We start from the raw sequence: 21,524 nt of genomic DNA, 5'->3' as shown, positions 1-21,524 counted from the left end.
TCCATTGACTTCAATTCATGATTTTTCCGAAATATGGTCCCATGGAGGTCCCCCGGAAGGGGAGGGACTTCCCCTCTCTATTCGACTGCTGCTGCAATCCCGGTTTGTGGGGAAGGAAGATGGCGGCGATGGATGAAACTGGATTGCTTTTGCGCTATTAAAACGGCAAAAAAGCCGTTTTTGCCCCTTATCACGGTTCATCAAATGTAATGCAAGACGGCAGCGTTAATCTCCTGCTACAGATAACAGGACTACAGGACTAAAGGTAAACCAGCAGCACACTGTCACTGACCCTCTCGCGACCATAAGCCTGCATGAGCTACTGTAAGAGAAATGGTGAAGCTAGCTAGCTAACTGAATGCCTCCGTCTTTATAGAGTTTGTATCCAAACAATGCAGCGTTCAACGCGACAACTACAAATATGTAACACTAGCTCACCCGGACACAACATGTTATGTGTAATCTTTTACAATAAAAGAGTTAGAAAATACATAGGGCAGGGAGGCAGTGAACGCTACACAGGGCAGTACACGGTACACAGCAGGAATACAAGTAATTTGCTAAACGAGAAAAATCGATACATACACAGGTTATTAGCTTAAATCAGGGATGTCAAATACACAGTGGGCCAATATTTTAAAAAAAAAACGGTACTAGTCGAGGGCCGGGCTGGTTCAATGTTTATGTCAAAACTTATTGAAATTAACTTATTGCACATATTAAACCTGGAACTAACAAAGCTTAAATTATTGCCTATAAAAACAACATTAAATAATCAGTTGCATTCATTTCTTATGGCTCTATCTGCAGCTTTTCCGGAGTCATTTCTTATGATTACAGCTTCAAAAAACAATTTCCCTCAAAGAAAAAACAAACATGCCCTGTTGTCTCAAGAGAAAAAGTGCAGAAGGAAACATCCATTGAAACTCAGTGTGCTGCTCTGTGATTCATTTAATTTAATTTCAAACCTTTATTTATACAGATAAAATCCCATTGAGATCATTGATCTCTTTTCCAAGGGAGACCTGCTCAAGTAGTTCCACATGAAACATAAAAACATAAATAGAACAAAAGGACATCATCCAGCATAATTTACAAAATTATCCACATAAACAGGTACCAATAGCTTCCGATTGAGTAGCATCCAACCGAGCTTTAAAAACATTTAGTGGCACCAGATTGATCAGTTTCCATTTAATTTGCAGACTATTCCAAGACAGAGGAGCTGTGCATCTAAAAGCTGTCTTCCCTAAGACAGTCCTAGCAGTTGGCACATTTAATAAAACCACAGCATTCGATCTCAGGCAGTAGCCACTTACAATTTTCCGTGAGATCAGGGAGCAGATATAAGATGGAAGTTTCCCTAACATGGCTTTGTATATAAAAATGTACCAGTGACTGATCCTCCGTACAGTTAGTGAAAGCAAACCAGCCCTTGCATACAGGGTACAGTGATGGGTTAATGCTTTACAGTTTGTCACAAATCTCAGTGCACTGTGATACGCAGCATCTAACTTGACCAGGCAATTGGCAGGTGCATTCATATAGACCTGCTATACAGTCCCGGCGGGTACTTTACTTTTTTTTTCACGACACTGTGTCTCAGGGGATCTTAATATTTAAGAACCTATTAATGTGTTATACCAGATTAACGGAAATAATCTCAGCTAACTGACGATATAAACAATTTTTACCATAACAAAACACAAGTCTCATAAGAAGCATCTAAATGACCCCTTAGCGAAAAATGCTAACCGACTTTGGCACAGAACTCAAGATAAAAGTACCCTTATTACTTATCGTAGCTGCACATACAAGGTATCCAATTAAAGCTGAGGTTCCACAGATTATTTGGGTATATAGTATCCTCACTGAGTCATCCGAACTCGCGACAGGGGAAGCAAACACAGACATCACAACACGTACCTTTACGGAGCTTCTAGTGAAGATCGTCTCACCGTAGCTGTCAATCTGATCAAAAGACGTGTTCAATGGCATTAAAATGAGAAAAAATGCGTCTGAATCGGTTAATCCATAGGTTTTTAACGTCTCTGTATAAAAAAAATATTTCATTTATAATCCGTAATTACATTTTTATGTAAAAATCGCAGAGCAAAAGTTAGCTGCTAATGGTAGCCACCAGAGTGGCTGCTGCTTCCGGTCTTGGCTATGCGGCAGTCTAACACACACACATTACCAAATAAGGAGTGAGAGTTACGCGTAGCCAAAACCGGAAGCTGCCATTAGCAGCTAACTTTTGTGCTCCGTTTTTTACATAAAAATGGAATTATGGATTATAAACAATTGCTTCAAAGCCACATATACATTATCAACCTATGGATCAACCGATTCAGCTGCGTTTTTTTTCGTTTTAATGCCATTGAACACGTCTTTTGATCAGATTGACAGCTACGGTGAGACAATCTCCCGTAAAAGCTCCGTAAAAGGTACGTGTTGTGATGTCTGTGTTTGCTTCCCCTGTCGCGAGATCGGATCGCTCAGATACTATTAGGGATGCTCCGATCGCCAATTTCGGGGCCGGAATCAGTATCGGTCGATACCGATCGCCGATCCGATCGAGTGGGCGGGGCCTAAATGGAAGATTTAAACATCACTTTAAATCTTCCATTTAAAGTGATGTTTAACTCAGTTAATGGGGCTCATTCACTGGAGCTTCCACAAACAACAACCAACTTAGTTATTACATTGAAATGATGTACATTATTCAAGTTTACATTCACTTTGGATAATAACACGGGAGAAATGAGCGGAAGCGCTCTCTTTTCCTCCCCTCTCTCTCCTGACAGCCTGTCAGTATCTCATGCAGCTCACTGATCCAGTAATGAGTGACCCGACAGTGAAGAATACATATATTTATAATAACTAGTTTAGTTTGTTCCAGAGGTAGATAAAATAGCTAAGTGAGTTAGGTCAAACTCTTGTGTGTTTCGTTCCGCTTACCGGTCCGGCGGGCGGAGCTGCAGGATTTCTGCTTCACATGTTGCATACCGCTATTTTACTGTCTTTTTCGGACACCTGAAAATAATGCCAGACCGGTGAAGCCATTTTGGCGAGCTTGTTTTGCCGCACACACAGAAAAGTGTCATGTATTTTACGTCATCGTTCTCGCGATCGGCATGTTTAGGGAGCACGGATCAATCGGTAGAGAGTGAGTATCGGCCGATCTCGATCGGTGACCGATCGATCAGAGCATCCCTAGATACTAGGGGTGTAACGGTACACGTACCCGTAACGAAATTATTCGGTACGGGCCCTTCGGTTCGGTACACGTGTGTACCGAACGAATATAACGTAATATAAACGTAATTGAGAACGTGAACAACTTCTTGGAAGTAATCTCAGGTGCTGCGTCGCAGCATTCAGAGTAATTTGCTCCCATTGGGCTCATCGTGTCATAGAGCGAGCAAGTCATTTCATTGGATGAGAGGGCATGCTATGAGAGCTGGTCACAGGGATGCGTTCAAATGCAGTCAGTAATTTGAGGAACTGTCGAAAATTAATGGCGAACGCAGATAAAGTTGAGCTCGAAAATCCTCCAGCATCATTGAAGTCTCCGGTTTGGGAACATTTTGGTTTCGCAGTTACGAACAAGGATGACGGACAAAGACAGGTGGACCGAACCAAAGCTGTTTGTCGGCATTGTTCAACTAACATTGGTTACGCGGCTGGCAATACATCAAACTTGCACACTCTTGAAAAGGCATCACCCGAACGTGAATATAACCGGTACCAAAAGAAAAAAGACTGAAGTGCAAACCCAACTCCCGCTAGCATTTAGCCTCCACCACTCGCAAAAAGTTCAGACCGAGCCAAAGCTATTATAAACGCCAAATATCCTTATGTTGCCATGTTAGCAAAGCGCTACCTGGCTGTATCTGCTACCTCTGTCCCTAGCGAGAGGGTGTTCTCCACAGCAGGAGACATTGCTAGTGCCAGCAGATCTGCCCTTTCGGCAAGCAATGTGGAAAAGTTCATTTTTCTTTAAACAACATACAACAAAATACAATGACAAGCAAGTCCTAATGTCAAGCTGGCTGCTTAGGTGCTAGTACAGTACAGTTCAGATACAGATTATTTCAGTTCATCGAAATGCTGCACCTTAATGTTCATTTGATTATATTTTGTATTTATTTGAGTGAATATTCACAGTTTAATAATAATTAAAAACCCAAAACTAATAGTTTATGTTTTGTGAGTACTTGTACAGTAAAGTTCAAATACAGATTATTTCAGTTCATCGAAATGCTGCACCTTAATGTTTATTTTATTATATTTTGTATTTATTTGAGTGAATACATTATTCACAGTTTAATAATAATAAAAATATATATATATGTTTTGTTTTGTGAAAAAAAATTCTTCTGTACCGAACCGAACCGTGACCAAAAAACCGAGGTACGTACCGAACCGAAATGTTTGTGAACCGTTACACCCCTACTAGATACTATACTTAAATAATCTGTGGAGTCTCAGCTTTAATCGGATATATTGTATGTGAAGTTTCGATAAGTAATAAGGGTATCTTTATTTTGAATTATGTGCTAAAGTGCGTTAGCGTTTAAAAAAAAGAAAGAATAAAACCGCACGTCCCTGCGGTGTGAATATCGCGCATATCGCGGTTATTGCCATGACACGGTATATCGTTCAGCCCTAGTGTGCGAGCAATATACCGGTGGGCCAGATCTAATAGTAATTAAAAATTATCCTGCGGGCCGAAATTAAATCCACCAAGGGCCTGATTTGGCCCCCGGGCCTTGAGGTTGACACGTGGCTTAAATATACAGGCTATCGTTGTTACCTTATATGCACAGTCTATGTTTACTACCATGTACAATCTGGTTAGAGCACGTTTGCATTAATGTTTTGTCCCAAATTTGACTGATTCTGCCAACATGATAAACATAGAAAACAGGTATAAGTTACTAATTCAAGGCTGACCTGATATTTTTCAAACTACCAAAATGAATTTGTAATTTTTTAACCATCATGAGAATTGAAATAAATGTGTAATTTAAATTTTTGATTGCTTCACTCTTCTGTCCACAATGACGATGAATTCTAATTAATGATTGCGGGTAACTATTTTAATAAAAAAATACTTTATGCATAATATTCACAACTTGTTCAACTTTCAAACATGTTGAATACAAAACGTAGCTTAAAGAGCCTGTGACACGGTTTTCCCCCATCATCCAAACCCATCAATTTGAGTACATATTGTCCCCTTGAAAACCGTTACTGAACTGATTTTGGATATTTGTACTTTGATAACCATTAATCTGCCTTCAATGTTGACAATTTTCTGGATCTTCTCGCGGATTCTTCAAGTCCCGCCAAATGATGGGTGACGTCATTGCGGGCACAGCGCTCCAGCTGCACCGTCCAGGATCCCAGCATCTGCATGTAAACCTTTATATATATACAGTCAGATGTAAACGCACGACGGCGCACACAGCAGCAAGCTCAGACAGCGATGACAGGTTAATGTTGAACGTGTCTGAGAGCTCATATGAGGCTGAAGGATCGGTTTATGTTGTATCTGTTAGAAGTTTAGGAATGAGGTGCGTCAATATGGGCGATCATAGGTCATGTAGCCAGTGGTGGACTGGGACTAAAAATCATCCCGGGACTCTCGACCGGCCCACTTCGGTACCGCTAGTAAATTGTCAACGGGGGAGTGGGGGATGTCAGAGTGCTGTAGATAGTAAATGTAAATATGTAAATATTTGTGTCACTGCATCCTGGTAAAATACAAATATAATGTATAATGTCTGTGTCTTTGACATTAGCGCTGCTCGCCACCTGTGCCCTGTACTACGAAGCCAGTTCAACAGACCCTGGATATGTTTGAGTAACAAACAAACTAACAACAACAAACTAAAAAACGAGATCTCGCTAAGCGGTCCTACGACGCTGGTTATCAACTCGGTAAATCAAGCCAGGGTTTCTCTCTCCAGCTGAGAGCGCGTTCACGTCTAAGACACGAGTGGATCTGACTTTAATTACATTTGTCTCGAGTGTTTCGTCAACATAATGTGTTAAATAATACTTCTGCATCCAGTCTGTAACACTGTGAGTGTTGCACGGCCAGATGAGGCTGGAGAAGCTGACTCGGATAAGGCAATATATGATATATTATGATATTATATGATCGATGATCTGATTGATGATGTAATATGAATGATAAGTGCGACACGTCGGCGTCTTCTCTGCATGGCAGTTTAAACTGTATTTCCTTTATCCTGTAATATGACTTGAGAGATTTAAACTCCGCACACTGAGTTGATCTCTTTTCTATAGACGCCGGAGGCGGGCAGCGTCAGGTAAAAGAAGTTATTTAGCCTTCTCAAACCTGAGCCTCACGCGCCGCCTATGGGGGATGTGCTAGTTACTTATCCGACCGGCCCACTTCGGTACCGGCCCATCGGGATTCGTCCCGATGGCCAGTCCGCCACTGCACCCAGCCCACGTAAATTGTCAACGGGGGGAGCCTCGCGGCGGGGAAACGGTGGACCTAGTGTCCCGATCGGAGTGGGAATAATAATAATAATCCGTGCATTTTATCCATTAATTTCCCCAACAGTGTGGTAAAAAAAACACACGTTTAATCCATGTTGTTGGTGCCTACTACAACTACAAAAAGCATCGGTTTGTTTTCTCATCAGGAAATGCAGACCGGCTCAAACAAACGATTTTTAATCATCATCCTCACTCATCATTTAATGTATCATATGTTCGCCGAATTGACATGAAAGCACTAATAAATGTAGTTTCATCCACTTGAGTTTACAACCACAAAAATAATCGATTTGTTTTTATATCACATCCGACGGGAAGAAATTCAGCAGCTCTCACTCCCGATTTGTAATCCTAATGTAATCATCATCTTCACCACGATCATTTATGTTTATGTCGCCGAATTGACATGAAAGCACTGACAAATATGAATATACTGTAGTCAACTTCATTAAAACGTTATTAACGTGCCTAATCTCAGTAATTCACCATTTCTACGCATGACAACACACTTTGTCCGTGTTTGGCTCTCGAAGCGTTCCCGCATTGACGTCACTTCCGGCTTCCCCCAAAACTTCAAAATGAGTCAAGGAATTTCCCCGCGATGTTCGAAATGATTGATATTTAACGGAACGGTATCGCTTTTTCTTTTTTAAACTGACGGTTCGAGATTACTAGTAGCCCAATATTTCATTGCACAACAGTTGTTGGGATGGTGTCACAGGCTCTTTAAGGAACACCACCCAAATCAGTAATCCCCCTAAAATGTCGATTTAGACATTTTACAACAGTATGTGTAAAATGTGCTTTAGCTAGTTATTTCATAAGACGGGAAATGCTTGATAAACACCCTCATTTACATGTGTTTGTTGACCACGACCAGAGCCTCATCCCAATACTCCTCCTTTCCCTCACTCGCCTCCCTTCCTTGCGTCTTAGCTCCGCCTCCGTAAGATGCGAGCGAGAGACACGAGGACAGAGGAGTCCTCGGGTATTAATTGAGATGTCCTCGTTCACTCAAACGTCACTTTTAAACGGCGTCTGTTAATGATGACATGCGCACAGCTGTATCCCCTCTCATCGGGCTTAACTGAAGAACCCCTTAGAACCGGCCCATTTGTTGTTAAATATTTATTTAAATGAATGAATCTTTCTCTTGTTAGTCAAGGAATGTATGATGGTTGGTCCTGCTTTTGTGTTCCGTTTTGGTGTAAAATGTAGCCTAAATTTAAATAAAAATATAATCATAGTAATGTGAACGCCTTTTAGAAATGAATTGCACATAATAATTCGCACGGAGCTGTGAGCACTTGTACATTTATGTGACGCTTTTCCACTCATCTTCCAGTTGTCGGGTTTCCTCTGTTGAAATGGACCAGCTGTGAAGGTGGGGGCGGGGCTTTTATATGTGAGTAGTGAAAACACTTCTGCGTAGTCTGCTCGCGTGTATCCTCCCTTTCGTCTCCTCCCTTTCGTCTCCTCCCTCACCCCTCCTCGACTCCTCCATGTGCATTTCAGCTATTGGGACGTCCTTCAAAATGGCGTGTCTTGATCGATTTCCGGGTCAAGTCCCGGAGGAGGGGAAGAGAGGAGGGGTATTGGGATGAGACTCAGTTGTTATTAAAGGCCACATGGTCCATCACTTTAAATGTTGAGGCGGCAAGGTATTGTGGGATGGCATTGAACCTCCTTCTGCATCATCTAAAGCAGGGGTCGGGAACCTCCGGTTGATTTATAAACACACGCAAAAAAGAAAAATATTAAAGGAATCTAGCAGGGCTCTCGACTAACTTTTTTCACCATCCTCCCGGAACCGTCCCGAAATACAATCTAAGCTAGGGGTGGGCAAACTTTTTGGCTCGGGGGCCACTATGAGTTTTAAATTTGACAGACGGGCCGGGCCAGTAGCAGATCGGTAAAAAAATATTTAGCTGTCCACTCCTCATTATACACTCGGCACTCAATGTTGACTTTTATTGTCTTTGGTCCACTCATTGTTACAGATGCAGGTTCAAAGGTGAATTATTGCGTCATCGTGGGCATCAAGTCCCATCCAACTAACAAAACAATCCAACACTGTCCTGAAGACGGAACCCAGAGTAACCACTAACCAGGATGACAGTCAGGAGACCTTTACAAACTGCCCCGCCCCCTCGCACACAGACGGGAGAGAGAGATCTCGTCTGGATTGGAAAGCTCGAAAATACATCATAGACGCATGTTGTAGTCTTATTGCATATTAGAAACGGAGTTGGCGAAACTAAAACTCCGATATAATGTGTATGAAGCAATAATACATATGACATATCTTTTTTAAATGTCTCCAGTACCGATAAAAAGTCCGATAACGTCGGAGTTTAACGTTACCACTGTCTTTAATAATTCCGACCCGGGGCCCGTTTAATTCCGGGGCTCGGTACTAGGGTTTGGTATCGTTTGAATTTCCACGATTCCGATTCTACTTTTCGATTCCGGTTCTTAACGGTTCTCAATTCCGATTCTTTGAGGGGCAGGGTAAAAAAAAATGAGTAAGTTCTTGTTGAGAAAAACAAGCATATATGCCTTCTCAGGCATACCGGGAAGAAATGTTTGAACATTTTAAAGTAAAATGCTTCAATCTGGTGCACTTTAAGCAGAATGACTAGAGACTAGATCTAGGGGGTACACCTCTAAACACCCATATGAAAAAGATTGGTTTACTTTTGAATAATAAAATAAGTATGTGAGCATAACCAATAACCTACCATAGCCAATAACAAATACATGTAACGTATTTTATGTTTGTTGTTCATTCATATCTTATTTTACTATTTTATTTATGCATATGTTTTTATCTCTCCAGTTTAAAACGATATGTCTGGTTTACTGTCCTATAGTATACATTGGAATGATTTCAAACCCGTTTTATCCAAATAATTATAAAGGAGAGCCTTGGAAATATGTGTTTACATAAATTGTGATCAAAACGTTTGAGACCCACTGAGATAACTTAGACTAAAGTGAACCATCTAAACACTCGGAGTACTTTACCTCACTGAGCTGAAGTTATCAGCCTCTCAGTCTGACTGGAGAGGACTCTCCTCCACATCATTGTAGAAACATCTTCTTCTTCCGTTAGCAGCTAGCACCAGATGCTAATAACAACAGCGCCCTCCCTTTCTCCCTCGCCCCCTCGCACTTTGGCTGTGAGCTGCGGGTGCCAGATAAGCAAACATCCCCCACTTTCATCACTTGCAGCACCCATCGTACAGGGCGAATGAAAAGTGTAACCGGGATGAAAAGGGTGTTACATTTACTTAATGAATGTTGTTACATCAAGGCCGAAAAATTAGGATGAACGCCAACGGTCAAAACATTTGTTTTCCCTCCCAGAGCTGTCAGCGCAGCACCTCCACAGATCTGGCGCCCTAGGCGAACTTCTATAACACCAGTGCGACGGGCCGGCCCTGGTCTCAGGTTACGCTGTAGGAAGTGTAGGTAAACGCTACATTTCCCGCCTCACCGCAGTCATACAGTAGGCTACGGAGAGCGGCGAGAAACATTTCCTCAGGCATCGAAAAACGGAACCGAAATTCACATTTCTAAATGATGCCGTTGGAATCGAAATGTTGGATCCGGTTCGGAACCGGTTCTCGGTACCCAACCCTACACCTCACTGAGTGATTTAACTCATATGTCTAACTTCCAGGTTTCTCTTTTCAGCCGCAGACCCCATGTCGCCTCTTTATGTGCGTCGCTAAGTTCCTCGTACTACTTGTGTACTTTAAAGCGGCTCGGCATCGTTTACAATTTGCGATCGATTTTTCAAGTTGACCGTCTTTCTTGAAAAATCCGAAGTGTTGCCGAACGTTTGATTTGTAGGTATTTTGCAGTGCGCTGTGTTTCTCTTTCTCCTCGACTTCCATGTGTGTTGATCACTGAGACTCTCGGCCTCCGTAGTGCGAGGCAGAGATCAAAGGTCGTCTCTGCGGAGTGCTGACAGGATGAGGGGATTTTATATGAATGAATCACTTTTTTACCGATGCAAAGACGCTACAATCGATGCATCGTGAGTTCAACCCAAACTGTAGCCGATGTGCACTCTTTCAACCCGTGCACTCGCATCTTGAACGTTTATGCCGATGCGAATCGGTGAATCTTAACATCCCTACTATACAGACCTAAATAAAGCAGCGACTGTATTCGCGACTATTCGCCATGACACAGGCAGTCTGTGGTTTGTACTTGTGCCTAGTTTCTAAGCAGATATGAGGAGTGCTCACAGCTAACGGCTGATGTTTGGTTTTGTGGTTCGCATTGAAGATGACGTCATAGCTCCGCCTACATTGCGTTACTATAGTTACTGCACCAGCTACTAAACTGTAATGAAAACGCAGCATAAAGTGAGCCTGGCCTACCAAGCAGGAGTCGAAATTAACTTTTTTCCTGAGTGTCCCACAACTGTCCCGAATTCTACTTTGTATTGTCCCGGATATAACCAGCAGTGTCCCAAATTTAAATTTGTATCGTCGCCCCCCCAATTATGCAGAATACATATAATTTGTCAGTTAATCATCACACCATAGACTCTGGTAAGTTTAAAATACTTTAAACATATCATATAACATATACAGATCAAACATATCATATAACATATACAGATCAGCCATTAGTCTGATCTGTTGCCTCTCCTAGAGTAGAAGGGAAGAGAGTTGTTTTAAGACATGTTTTTCTATTGTTTCTCAATATCCAGACTAATGTATCATTGTCATGTCAACATTGAAGAATTCTGATTTGTATTTTTCAATTCAATATGGTATGGCTGTATGGTCTCTGTGTTTTATGATCGGAACCCTCTATCTGGCAATAAAAGTGGTATGAATGATAATAAAAAAACAGAAGTTCCATAATACAGTTTAATAAATGTATCTATCTAAACAGATCTTCACATTTACTATTTACATGTATGTAGTTGCTAAACATGGGTCGTCGTGTTCTCTGGCCACTTTGCCACCACTTCTCAACTGCCTGCTCTGCAATATAGTCCTCAACCTCAGGGCCATGTAGAGAAATACGGAGGAGGGAATTTAGCATTTGGTTAGAGAGGGATCCTCTCCAGTCAGACTTGATCCTTTTCATGCAGGAGAAGCCTCTCTCACAGCATGATGTTGACATCGGGAACACAAGCAGTATCTCTACGATCATCTGCATGTGGGGAAACTGTTCAGGCCTCCCTATGGCACCTTGCAAAAGTCTCTGCCATAACACCTGAGACTGAAGATGCCTGAACACAGTGGAAGCCGTCTCCCACTGTGGTAAGTTAGTTGTCTTAAGTGTCAATGTTAGCTAGCGCTAGCGCGAGCTAGCGCTAGCTAACATTGACACTTAAGGCAACTAACTTACCACAGTGGAAGACGATGCATCATGACCAGGACTTGGGACTTTCTCGTTTCTGGAGTCGGCAGAATTGGCATTGGGGCTTGCATCAGGGCCAGGGGGCTGCTTATTCAACCACCTCAGCATTTCTTTCTTCTTGTTTCTTTCTGTCGTGACCGTTGCATTGGCGCGACTCGAGTCTAGCAGCAGTCAGCAGCAGAGTGGATGACGTAGAATGCATTCTATGATTTGACAGCCCAATGACTTTGAAAATAACACCCATTTTGAAGTTTACTTTTAATTTTTTTTTTACTGTCCCGAAATAGTCCCGGACAAAATAGATTTGTGTCCCAGTAGGAATTGTTATGGTCCTCGGGACATTGTTAGCTGCGAGCCCTGCTACCAAGGCCTAATTATACCGTACTAAGCCGTGCGAGTTCCTGCAGTGGAAATGCGCCATTAGAATGTTGCATTTTTCCACCCCTCAAATCCCTTGTTTGTTTGTTTGTTTACAAATTGTAATTGATCCAAATTAGCTTGCTCATATCCCTGCATTGTCATTCTCTCACTCCTGAAGTGTTCACAAATGCACTGCATGTGTTTGTCTTCTAGGTTTATTCCTGGATTCCATTTCTGCGACGTCTCCTTGTTGGGGCTTCAAATCGCAGGGTCCCGCTGTCTGACTTTTGCACCACTAGTTTCCCTGGCCCATGGACTTGAGTCCAGCATCAGGCTTCAAAAGGAGGGCCCTTGCTTCCTCTTCCCCGAGTGGAGATAAAGAGATTGCCTGGAGCCCTACTCCCTGCTCGCCATCCTTGTCTCCATCATCTCCTTCATCTCATCCGTCCTCTCCCTTATCTACATCGTCCTCTGTTTGCATTAACTTAGGTTATCAGAGCCATGTAAAAGGACAGACCCAAGGGACAGAAGTGGCCAAGGTGTCCTCCACTTCTGCCTCTCTAGCAAAGCAGTCCCTCTCCTTAACTACACCCAACACCACCTCCTTGGAATCCTCGACTCACGCTTCAGTGCAACCAGGTGTTGATTGTGAAGAAGAGGGCAAGAAAATGGACATGTATGATCCTTTCAATGAAATTGAGGGAGTGAAGGGGGAGGAAGGGGAGAAATATGACCCCTTTGACCCCACTGGTTCCCCAGAATCAGACCCTGATGGAATTGCAAAAGTCAGGGGGGTGAAGAGAAATGCTGAGAGAGGTGATGAGGAAGGAGAGCAAAAGGAAGAACCTCCAGATTCCACTTATACCTTGGTGGACCTGCAAAGCCCCAGACCAGCCTCCCGACTCCCTCTCAGGAGGAGAGTGGACTGTAGCACCGCACAAGCTGGGGAGCATAGGGGGAGTGCTGAGTCTGATCACTCCGAGATAGAGGAGGGCGAGATCGTTGGAGCTACCGACAGGAATGGAAACAATAAAAGACCATCAACTGGAGAAGTTACCCAACTTAATTCTCCCAGTGTCTCCTTTTTTGGCTCAAAGCCAGAGCGCATCCTTCGGGTGCTGGACGGGGACGGCTTTGTGTCTGTGTGCACAGAGAGCAGCTGGGATGTGGACATGGAGCCTGAGGACGAGCCTGTGGTAGGAGTGGAGGATCTTAGGAGGAAGCTGGTCAACAGGCGAAAGGAAAGATATCTATCTTTTCCTTCTCCTTCCCCTATCTCTCCTCAGTCACTGCCTCCTCCCTCGAATCCTCCATCTTCCACTCCCTCTCCCCCTCTCACACTTCCGGTACAACAAGGCATCAAGAACCACAGCAAGTCCTCCAAGATTTCCAAGGACCACGACCAACCGAAAAGCAAGAATAGGAAGGCAGGGGACAAGGAGGAGAGAAGAAAAAAGAGTAGGAAGGACAAAGAGGGATGTCGGGAGAGGAGCAAAGAAAAGGAAAGAGGCCATAAGTCCGGGAAGGAGGTCAAACAAAGAAGGAGCAGCAGGAGCAGTAGCCGGAAGAGAAAGAAAAAAACGCTTAGCAGCCCAGAGCTCTCAAGGTCCTGCAGCTCTTCGGGAAGGGGGAGGCACACCAGACACTCCTTTTCAAGCCTATCTCTAGAAATGGACAGAGAAAAAGATAAAGAGAGAGATAGAGGAAGAGAGAGAGACAGGGATCGAGACGGAGAGCAAAGTCAGACCACTAGCCAAAGAAGAGATGAGAGAGCTAGAGATTCTAACTCCAAAAGTAAAGACAGACAGAGAAAAAGAAGACAGCACTCAAGCAGCCGAGAGCGAGGCGTTCCAAAGAGGTCTCAACCAAGCGGGAGGGACGAAGAGAGGGACGGACAGCACGAGAGGGAGCGGCGTCTGGACGGTCGTCCTGTTGTTCCGCCCTCGATCCAAGACCTCACTGGGCCTGACCTCTTTGCCATCAAGAGAACCATCACAGTCACCACCACCACAACCACCACCACAGTACCTGGCTCCCCACGACTGGGCCCGGCCTCTCCCGGTCGGCCCCCACAGGACTCTGACAAGCCCCACAAGAGGAAGAAGAAGAGGAAGTGGCACTCAGCGGGGGAGATGGAGGAGCAGGGAAGTTGTCACAGCCAATCACAATCACCACCAAGGTATCAGAGCTACGAGTCAGACCACTACTCAGATAAATTGGAGATTGATGTGTTGTCTTTGGATGGAGAGGCTTTGGACTCAGACTACCCATATCTGGAGGATACACCCCCTGCTGCCCTGCCCCCGGAACAAACTATTGCCAGCCCCAAAACTAAAACTATCCCCAAGACTGGGCGACATCACCCGAAAAAGAAATCGTATACATTAAAAAAAATGGCCAAATCTCAATCCTCCTCTTCCAATAAAACCAAAAGTAAATGCCTCTCTTCACTGACGGTCACTACAGGCCCTGCCTCCACCTCATCTGGCCTGCCCTCAACGAAGAGAGCCAGGAAGGTGGTGAAGGCAAAAAACCGGGACAAAAGCAGCAGAAAAGATTTGTCTCACTCTGGAAAATCAAAGAAAGAAAGTGGAGTTAGTCGGAAAGGCAAGCTTCAGTCCAAAGTGTCTGTGCTAGTGCGTGAGGGTGTGAGCAGCACCACAGGGGCTTCAGTGGGCTCTGGAAAGCTTGGCATGGATCTCATGGGGCCAGGAGGAACAGGAGGGGGGACCGGGAGCTCTGCGGTGGGTGGCTCAATTGCAGTAGTATTCTGCAGGGACAACGAGAGCAGGTCTCCGTTCCTCAAACCGTGCTCGGAGCCCCTATCACGCAGTAAAGATATGGCCAGTATGGGGAAGCGCAGCAGCCTTGCTGCACCACCATCCTCATTGTCCAGTCCTTCAGGACTGAAGTCCAAGAAAACTAAAGCCAGCTCCATCACATCCACCTCCTCCTCCGCCTCCTCCCCCTCATCATCTCTGACAACTAAGCGCCGTCGTCGCCTGGCCAAGAAGACAAGAGAGAAAGCTGGCGTTTTAAGGCTGACTGCTGGAGACGGAAGCCAAACCAAAGCCCTATCTGAAGGCTGGGGGGGGGTCTCTGTAGATCAGTCAGCCAGTGGGGAGGGTAGCAAGTCAGTCAGTCCACATACTAGCCAAGCTGGCCCTTTACCATGTTCTTCCTCTTCTTCCTCTTCTACCAGTGTGCTCCCACCCTCCTCCCCCCTCCCGCACACGCCTCCCCCCTCCATGGCTCCTCTACGGGACACCAGGGAGTCTTCCCCAGACTCTCAGACTGTGGACAGCAGCTGTAAAACCCCAGACCTTTCTTTCCTAGCTGAAGACTGTCCATCTCAAACAAGCCCCACGCTCCAGGCATCCAGTCCTTCACGCCTGCCCCCCCCCCAGGGAGCAGGTGTCAGCGTTGCCTTGTCTGCACCCACTGCCAAACCCCCTTCCCTCGATGATACACCCAAACTCCTGGCCTCCCCTCCTTGCTCATCCTCTACAGCAAGCTGTGGTCCGACTTCCATTTCTCTGTCCTCGGCAGACCCCTCCTCCTCCTCTGTGTCTTCCTCATCTGCAAGTAAGCCTCACCCCCCCCCTCCAGAATCGTCTGCCCTCCCCTGGAGTCTGCAGAGCGGAGTAGACTGTACCACTGGAGGAGTCCTAGCATGTGAGTTTCCTCCACAGGTGTCACTGCACTCCTTTAGGGGCTTGCAGTGCACCCCCACTCATTTGATTGTATTTCTTGTTCAGGTAAAGAGAGTTCAGAGGATTAAAACTTAAAATGTCGTCCCTGTGTCAGGAAATGAGTAATAGTCTTCTAACCTTTAATATTTGTGAAAGATGAAATGCGCTTTGATCTGCAGCCACACACCAGTGTAGCTTCATTTAGAAAACAATAAGCTAGTTTACCTATTTAAGTATCTTCAAGTTGTTCTTTCCAAAGCATGGAGAAAACAGATCCTTCAACAGTAAACAGTTCAGCATGCGGTTCATGTTCTTTCCAATACATTCTTAAACAACAACAAGATATGACTTGTATGTTATATGTTATATATTTGAATCATGAATGTTTAGCCCCAAAGGTCTAAATGTGCTTTTGCTGAATTCTCAGTGACGGCTCTGCTCTTCAAAATGGAGGAGGCCAATATCGCCAGCAGAGCGAAAGCTCAAGAGTTCATCCAAGCAACAAGCCAGGTGAGTGTGGGTCGGTGGGTCGGTGACGGGCTCTCTGTCCCGAGCCGGCATTCTCCTCTGCCTTCTTCAGATTTGTTTGGTTTTATCTTATTAAGAGGAACCTTAAACATGTCTTTAACTTTCCAGTGTTACAGAAAATCAAAGGCAGATAAAGCACTGACATGTGAGACGACCTGGAACTACTACAGCGACGCGTGTGACGTAGTAGCAGAGCTCAAACGGCTCCTTTCCCTCTGAATTCCTTATGTCTCGTAAAACATCAAGTCCTGCATTAACTTTTTTAATTGTAATTTTCATGCGAGGTTAAGCATAAATCTAGTAAAAAACAACAACCTGCAAGCTGCTCTTTAAGTTGGTAAAGAGGAAACGTGTTTTCATTATTCCCCCCCCCCCTCAGACTCTCTCGTTCTGGACAGTTACAGAAAAAGAGAGCCTAAATATGTGTATGGAAATGTACTGGGAGGGAAAGCAGGTCCACTGAGCCATTGCCTTTTCTCATGTGTGTCATGCAGATCCTCTCGCAGGCCAATCAGAGCCAGGCCCAGCAGCTGGCTCCTCCCTCCTCATCCTCACACATCCCCCCTCCTCCCTCTCTACCCCTCCATTCTGGTCCGAGTCCAGCCCAGTTCCTCCTCCACAGCTCCAAAACTCCCCCCCCTCTCCTTCACCCCTCCATGGGTGGTGGGTGTGCACAGACCCCGCCCTTCATCATGCCTGGGGGCCTCACTGGGAGCTTTGGAGACACAGACTGGGACCTTGAGAGTAAAGACCCTGATAAGGTAACCATGTCATATATTCTACTCTACATTGTTCAGCTTTATCAGCTAAAGTTATTTCAGTCTTATATGTTATCTTGTTACTTAACTTGCATAACTTAAAGAATAATCATACCTCTGTGAACATAAATGCATGACAGAAAGTGTAACGGCAGCTGTCGTCACATTCAAGTGTTTGACTTGTAAGCCAAAGTGCACCTAAGATCAATAAAGTTTGTTTAAGATCACAACAGCAACACGGAATATGAGTCTCTCCAGTGTTTCATACCTGTCGACATGAGTGTGAAGGAAACGAAGCTTTCGCACTGAAAAAAACTTGTAATTATTTGTATTATATATAATAAAATATAAACCCAATATATCAGTATTAGGGATCGGTTTGAAAATTGCCACAATCTTCCACTTGGACTGAAGAACGAACGGATGAGATGTTAGTGATCAAGGATCAAGACCACATGTCGGCCGTAGCTTAAGAGTTAATGTGGTAAATGGGACCATTTACAGTCATGTCTAATTCAAATGGATGCCAAGTGAAGCGACTTGTGGTCAGACTTGGATTTAAGTGCAACTTCCTTAGTTTGATGCCTTTCACTTGTTTTGATCCGAAATAGGACTTGGTTTTTGTGTTTGTGAAAGCAATATTTGAAGTTGTTGTATTATAATATAATTAATTTAACATGTCGTTTGCCCAAATGGCCCAGTACCTGAAGAAGCTGCATACCCAGGAGCGCGCCGTGGAGGAAGTGAAGCTGGCCATCAAACCGTACTATCAGCGCAAAGACATCAACAAGGACGAATACAAAGACATCCTCAGGAAAGCAGTGCATAAGGTCAGCCCAGCACACACACACACACACACACACACACACACACACACACACACACACACACACACACACACACACACACACACACACACACACACACACACACACACACACACACACACACACACTGAGCGACACAAAGTGCAGCAGAACACTTCAATGCAACCTCACTGCATGTTTTGCTTAATGTTGTTTGAATAGGGTTATGTTACTAAATGAAGTTTTAAGTAATGCTTAAAAACTAAGGCTGGGAAAGTTAACGCGTTAATATCGCATTCATTAATTAACACCAAACACAGCAGTTTTTTTAATGAATATTACATTACATGTCTCACTTATTAGACGCTTTTATCCAAAGCAATTTGGGGTGAAGTGTCTTGCCCAGGGACACAACGACATGCTGTCTGCAGTGGGACTCGAACTTGCTATCCCCTGAATCAAAGTTCGGCGCACTACCCCACTGAGCCACAGCCTCCCCTACTATTATTAACACGTCTCAACCAATGAGAGCATTTGGGGCGGGCTTAATACTGCCTAAGAGTTGATAGAACCAGAGTTATTTGGAACCACTGCAAAGTTGAGTTCTGTTATCTTTGGACTCTGAGGGAACTTCTAGAACACGCTAAAGCCCTGGCAGTGGCAAACAGCTCTGGTTTTATATCTGATTACATTCATTAATGTCTAAGTTGAGATTTACAAGAAATATTTGAACTGCTACTGTGTAAAGAGAATACTGTTGTTAAAAAGCAAGTGTTTGCAAACCAAATGTTATTGCGCTTTTGTTCATATGGCAGTACTTTTTAAATAAAAGTAAGCAATATACCACTTTAGATTTTGTTATTGAATTTTGCGCATAACACATTGACTCGTGATGACACATTTAGATCGTTGCCCATCACTATTAAAAACATAAGCACTATTCCTACATATTCCTATAATGAAACAACATATAAACAAATGACTTTGATATAAAACAGGCACTGTGTCAATTTCTCAGATTTGTCACAGCCGCACCGGGGAAATCAACCCTGTCAAAGTCAGCAACCTCGTGAAGCTGTACGTCCAGCGCTACAAATACTTCCGGAAACATGGACGCAAAATGGACGAGGAAGAGAGAGAGGACAGGGAGCCAGGAGCAGTGCATTGATACAAGACTCTGACCCTCACCGCCGCCTTCTTCTCTTTATTGTTGTCATCGCCAACTTTTACATGCTTTTTATCTCATCTCTATGATCTCACTGTAAATATGTCTTTCATAGAAAATGTATCATGTATACAATGTTCGGGAAGTAGTTCCTATCATGTACGCCCCTGTGATGTAATGCGGCCCGGTACACCTACTTTGCAATAAACTCTGCCTTTGTGAAGCTCATGTTTGATTCAGCTGACACTGTCCATGAGAAGCTTCTCATTGCAAGGCTGTTTTCAGCAGCATTGGAAAAGATGTTCATAATGCTTTGTCTAGCCCATCACTGTGTATCAGATATACAACGGAGATGAGATGTGTACCCAGTTACACATTCCAAACGGTGTTGGAGAATATTGTAAGGACACAGTGGCGGTTCTAGCTGATCTGGCGCCCTGGGCGGTGCGCCTCCCAAATTACACAAAGGACTTTTCAGTACAATGACCTTTGAGGTGTTTGCTAAATGAAGTTGACTGTTAACGGTTATAGTGGTTGTTTATAACATTTGTATTGCAGGGCTACACATTATCGTTCTGAAGGGAGACCGTTTGAAATGATTCCAATGTTTGTTGCTGAACTGACGACGAAACACAGGCAGCCAACAAACAGCAATGGAGTCGAGGTTACCGGCATCATTTAATGGAAAGCTTAATATAGCCCGACTATAAATGAGATGTTACAGGTGCATGCTACATACCTTTCTCTTCTTCTTTCCTGTTCTTTCTAAACGGGGCCCCTGATGCCTCGTGCCTTTTTTTCTCCATCACCGTAGCTATTCATTTTTGACCTGAGACTCAATGCATCGCGTACCCCTCCCCCAACACGGTCAACTACATGTCAAGACTATACCAAACAACCCAGGAAAAAGATATTTCTGCAAAACTATTTATATTGTATGAATGAATTTGGAGGCGTGAGATTATTTTGACTAACTTTACAAACATCGAAAGTGATTATTTGATAGATAGTTTACCCGCCGCCCCCTCCTCTCCTCAATAGTGAGGGGACCTGAGATCACCCCACCCTTCTTTGAGTGTGAGACCTTCCATCCAGCTGTCTGCTGTCAGGGCGGCTGCGCGCCCCCTTCTACCAACAACAATACACTATATGAACTTGCGTTCATATTGCCGATAAAACATTTATTTACACCCCAATTTCTTTTTTTCATTGCGCTTGTGCCACCCTTCGCCCATATCAATATCCTCCACTGAGGACACTGCACCACATGTCCCCTCTATTCCCTGTCTGTCAGTCATTACGGCGGTGGCGAAGTCCAGAGGGACTTGGCTTGGCAACTGGAAGGTCACCAGTTCAAGTCCCGGCAAGACCAAGTGCTGCCGAGGTGTCCCTGAGCAAGGCACCGTTCCCCACACTGCTCCCCGGGCGCTGTTCTAAATGGCAGCACACTGCTCCTAACACAGGATGGGTCGAATGCAGAGAAACTATTTCCCCACGGGGATTAATAAAAAAAAAACAGTATATCATATCGTCTTTGCAGATGGTATAATGGTTCAAATACAATGACCTCTCTGCTGTCTGTTTTGTGTGCATGTGTTAAAATAATGTTGCTAAATCTCTTTAAAATATTGTTTGAAAGAACAGATTCATATAGTACATTTTTTGTATTTGCTTTACCTGTCCCCAGGAACATAAATATACTTGGTAATGAATCTACTCTGAAGTTAGAACAAGTGTTGTTCTGTATTGCTGACCGTAGGCATAAAGTAGCACAGTTACAGATAGACTAATTAAGGTAAGGTAAATATATTCATTGCAAGAGGGTATATGCAGGTATTGCAGCAGAGCATGAACAGTTCTAGGTACTGTGGGGGAAACGTGAAGAGAGAAAACGATGAACTGTGTCGAAGGTTGAATACTTAAGCTAATTATTCCCTAACAGTTCTCTCTTTTTATCAATTTTGATAACCTAAAAAACCTATTCTAATAATGTGTTCGATGCCCTAATAAATAAGGTTCTTCAGAAAGGGTGTAGGCATTCTACACAATGTTGCAAATAATCACATTAATAAAACATTTCAGATTGAAACAGTCAATCACAATCATAACAAATCTCTCATCAGTGTTTGGAGTATCTTTTCAAAAGCACAATAATGAACATACATGAAATAATCACAGATACATAATAACATAAACATTTGATCATTTACTCAGTCAATTTTATTTAGCAACCTACAAAATCAAGACTATGCTTGCAGCTCAAATATTTACTTCAAGGCAAACA

General features: G+C 43.8%; 1 protein-coding gene across 1 annotated transcript; it reads left to right on the top strand.

The window, feature by feature from the left end:
* The first annotated feature begins 83 nt into the window (after positions 1-83).
* Positions 84-19,463, top strand: scaf1 (SR-related CTD-associated factor 1). The gene is made up of 6 exons (XM_034079991.2): positions 84-265; positions 12,505-15,966; positions 16,411-16,493; positions 17,006-17,272; positions 17,971-18,099; positions 19,094-19,463. Exons 2-6 carry the CDS (start codon positions 12,603-12,605, stop codon positions 19,241-19,243), a joined length of 3,993 nt encoding a protein of 1,330 aa, XP_033935882.1. The 5' UTR covers positions 84-265; positions 12,505-12,602; the 3' UTR covers positions 19,244-19,463.
* Positions 19,464-21,524: the final 2,061 nt, after the last annotated feature.

This window comes from Pseudochaenichthys georgianus, unplaced genomic scaffold (assembly GCF_902827115.2).
Source record: "Pseudochaenichthys georgianus unplaced genomic scaffold, fPseGeo1.2 scaffold_804_arrow_ctg1, whole genome shotgun sequence".
NCBI classification, from domain to species: Eukaryota; Metazoa; Chordata; class Actinopteri; order Perciformes; family Channichthyidae; genus Pseudochaenichthys; species Pseudochaenichthys georgianus.
The sequence above is the reverse complement of the archived record's forward strand: the minus strand, read 5'-3'. Positions and strand labels throughout refer to the sequence as shown.

Excerpts from the sequence above, each read along its gene's own strand:
- scaf1 (XM_034079991.2), top strand. The coding sequence starts at position 12,603 with ATGGACTTGAGTCCAGCATCAGGCTTCAAAAGGAGGGCCCTTGCTTCC. Across the intron at positions 15,967-16,410 it reads CACTGGAGGAGTCCTAGCAT|TGACGGCTCTGCTCTTCAAA; the intron begins GTGAGTTTCCTC and ends CTGAATTCTCAG. Across the intron at positions 18,100-19,093 it reads TCAGGAAAGCAGTGCATAAG|ATTTGTCACAGCCGCACCGG; the intron begins GTCAGCCCAGCA and ends TCAATTTCTCAG.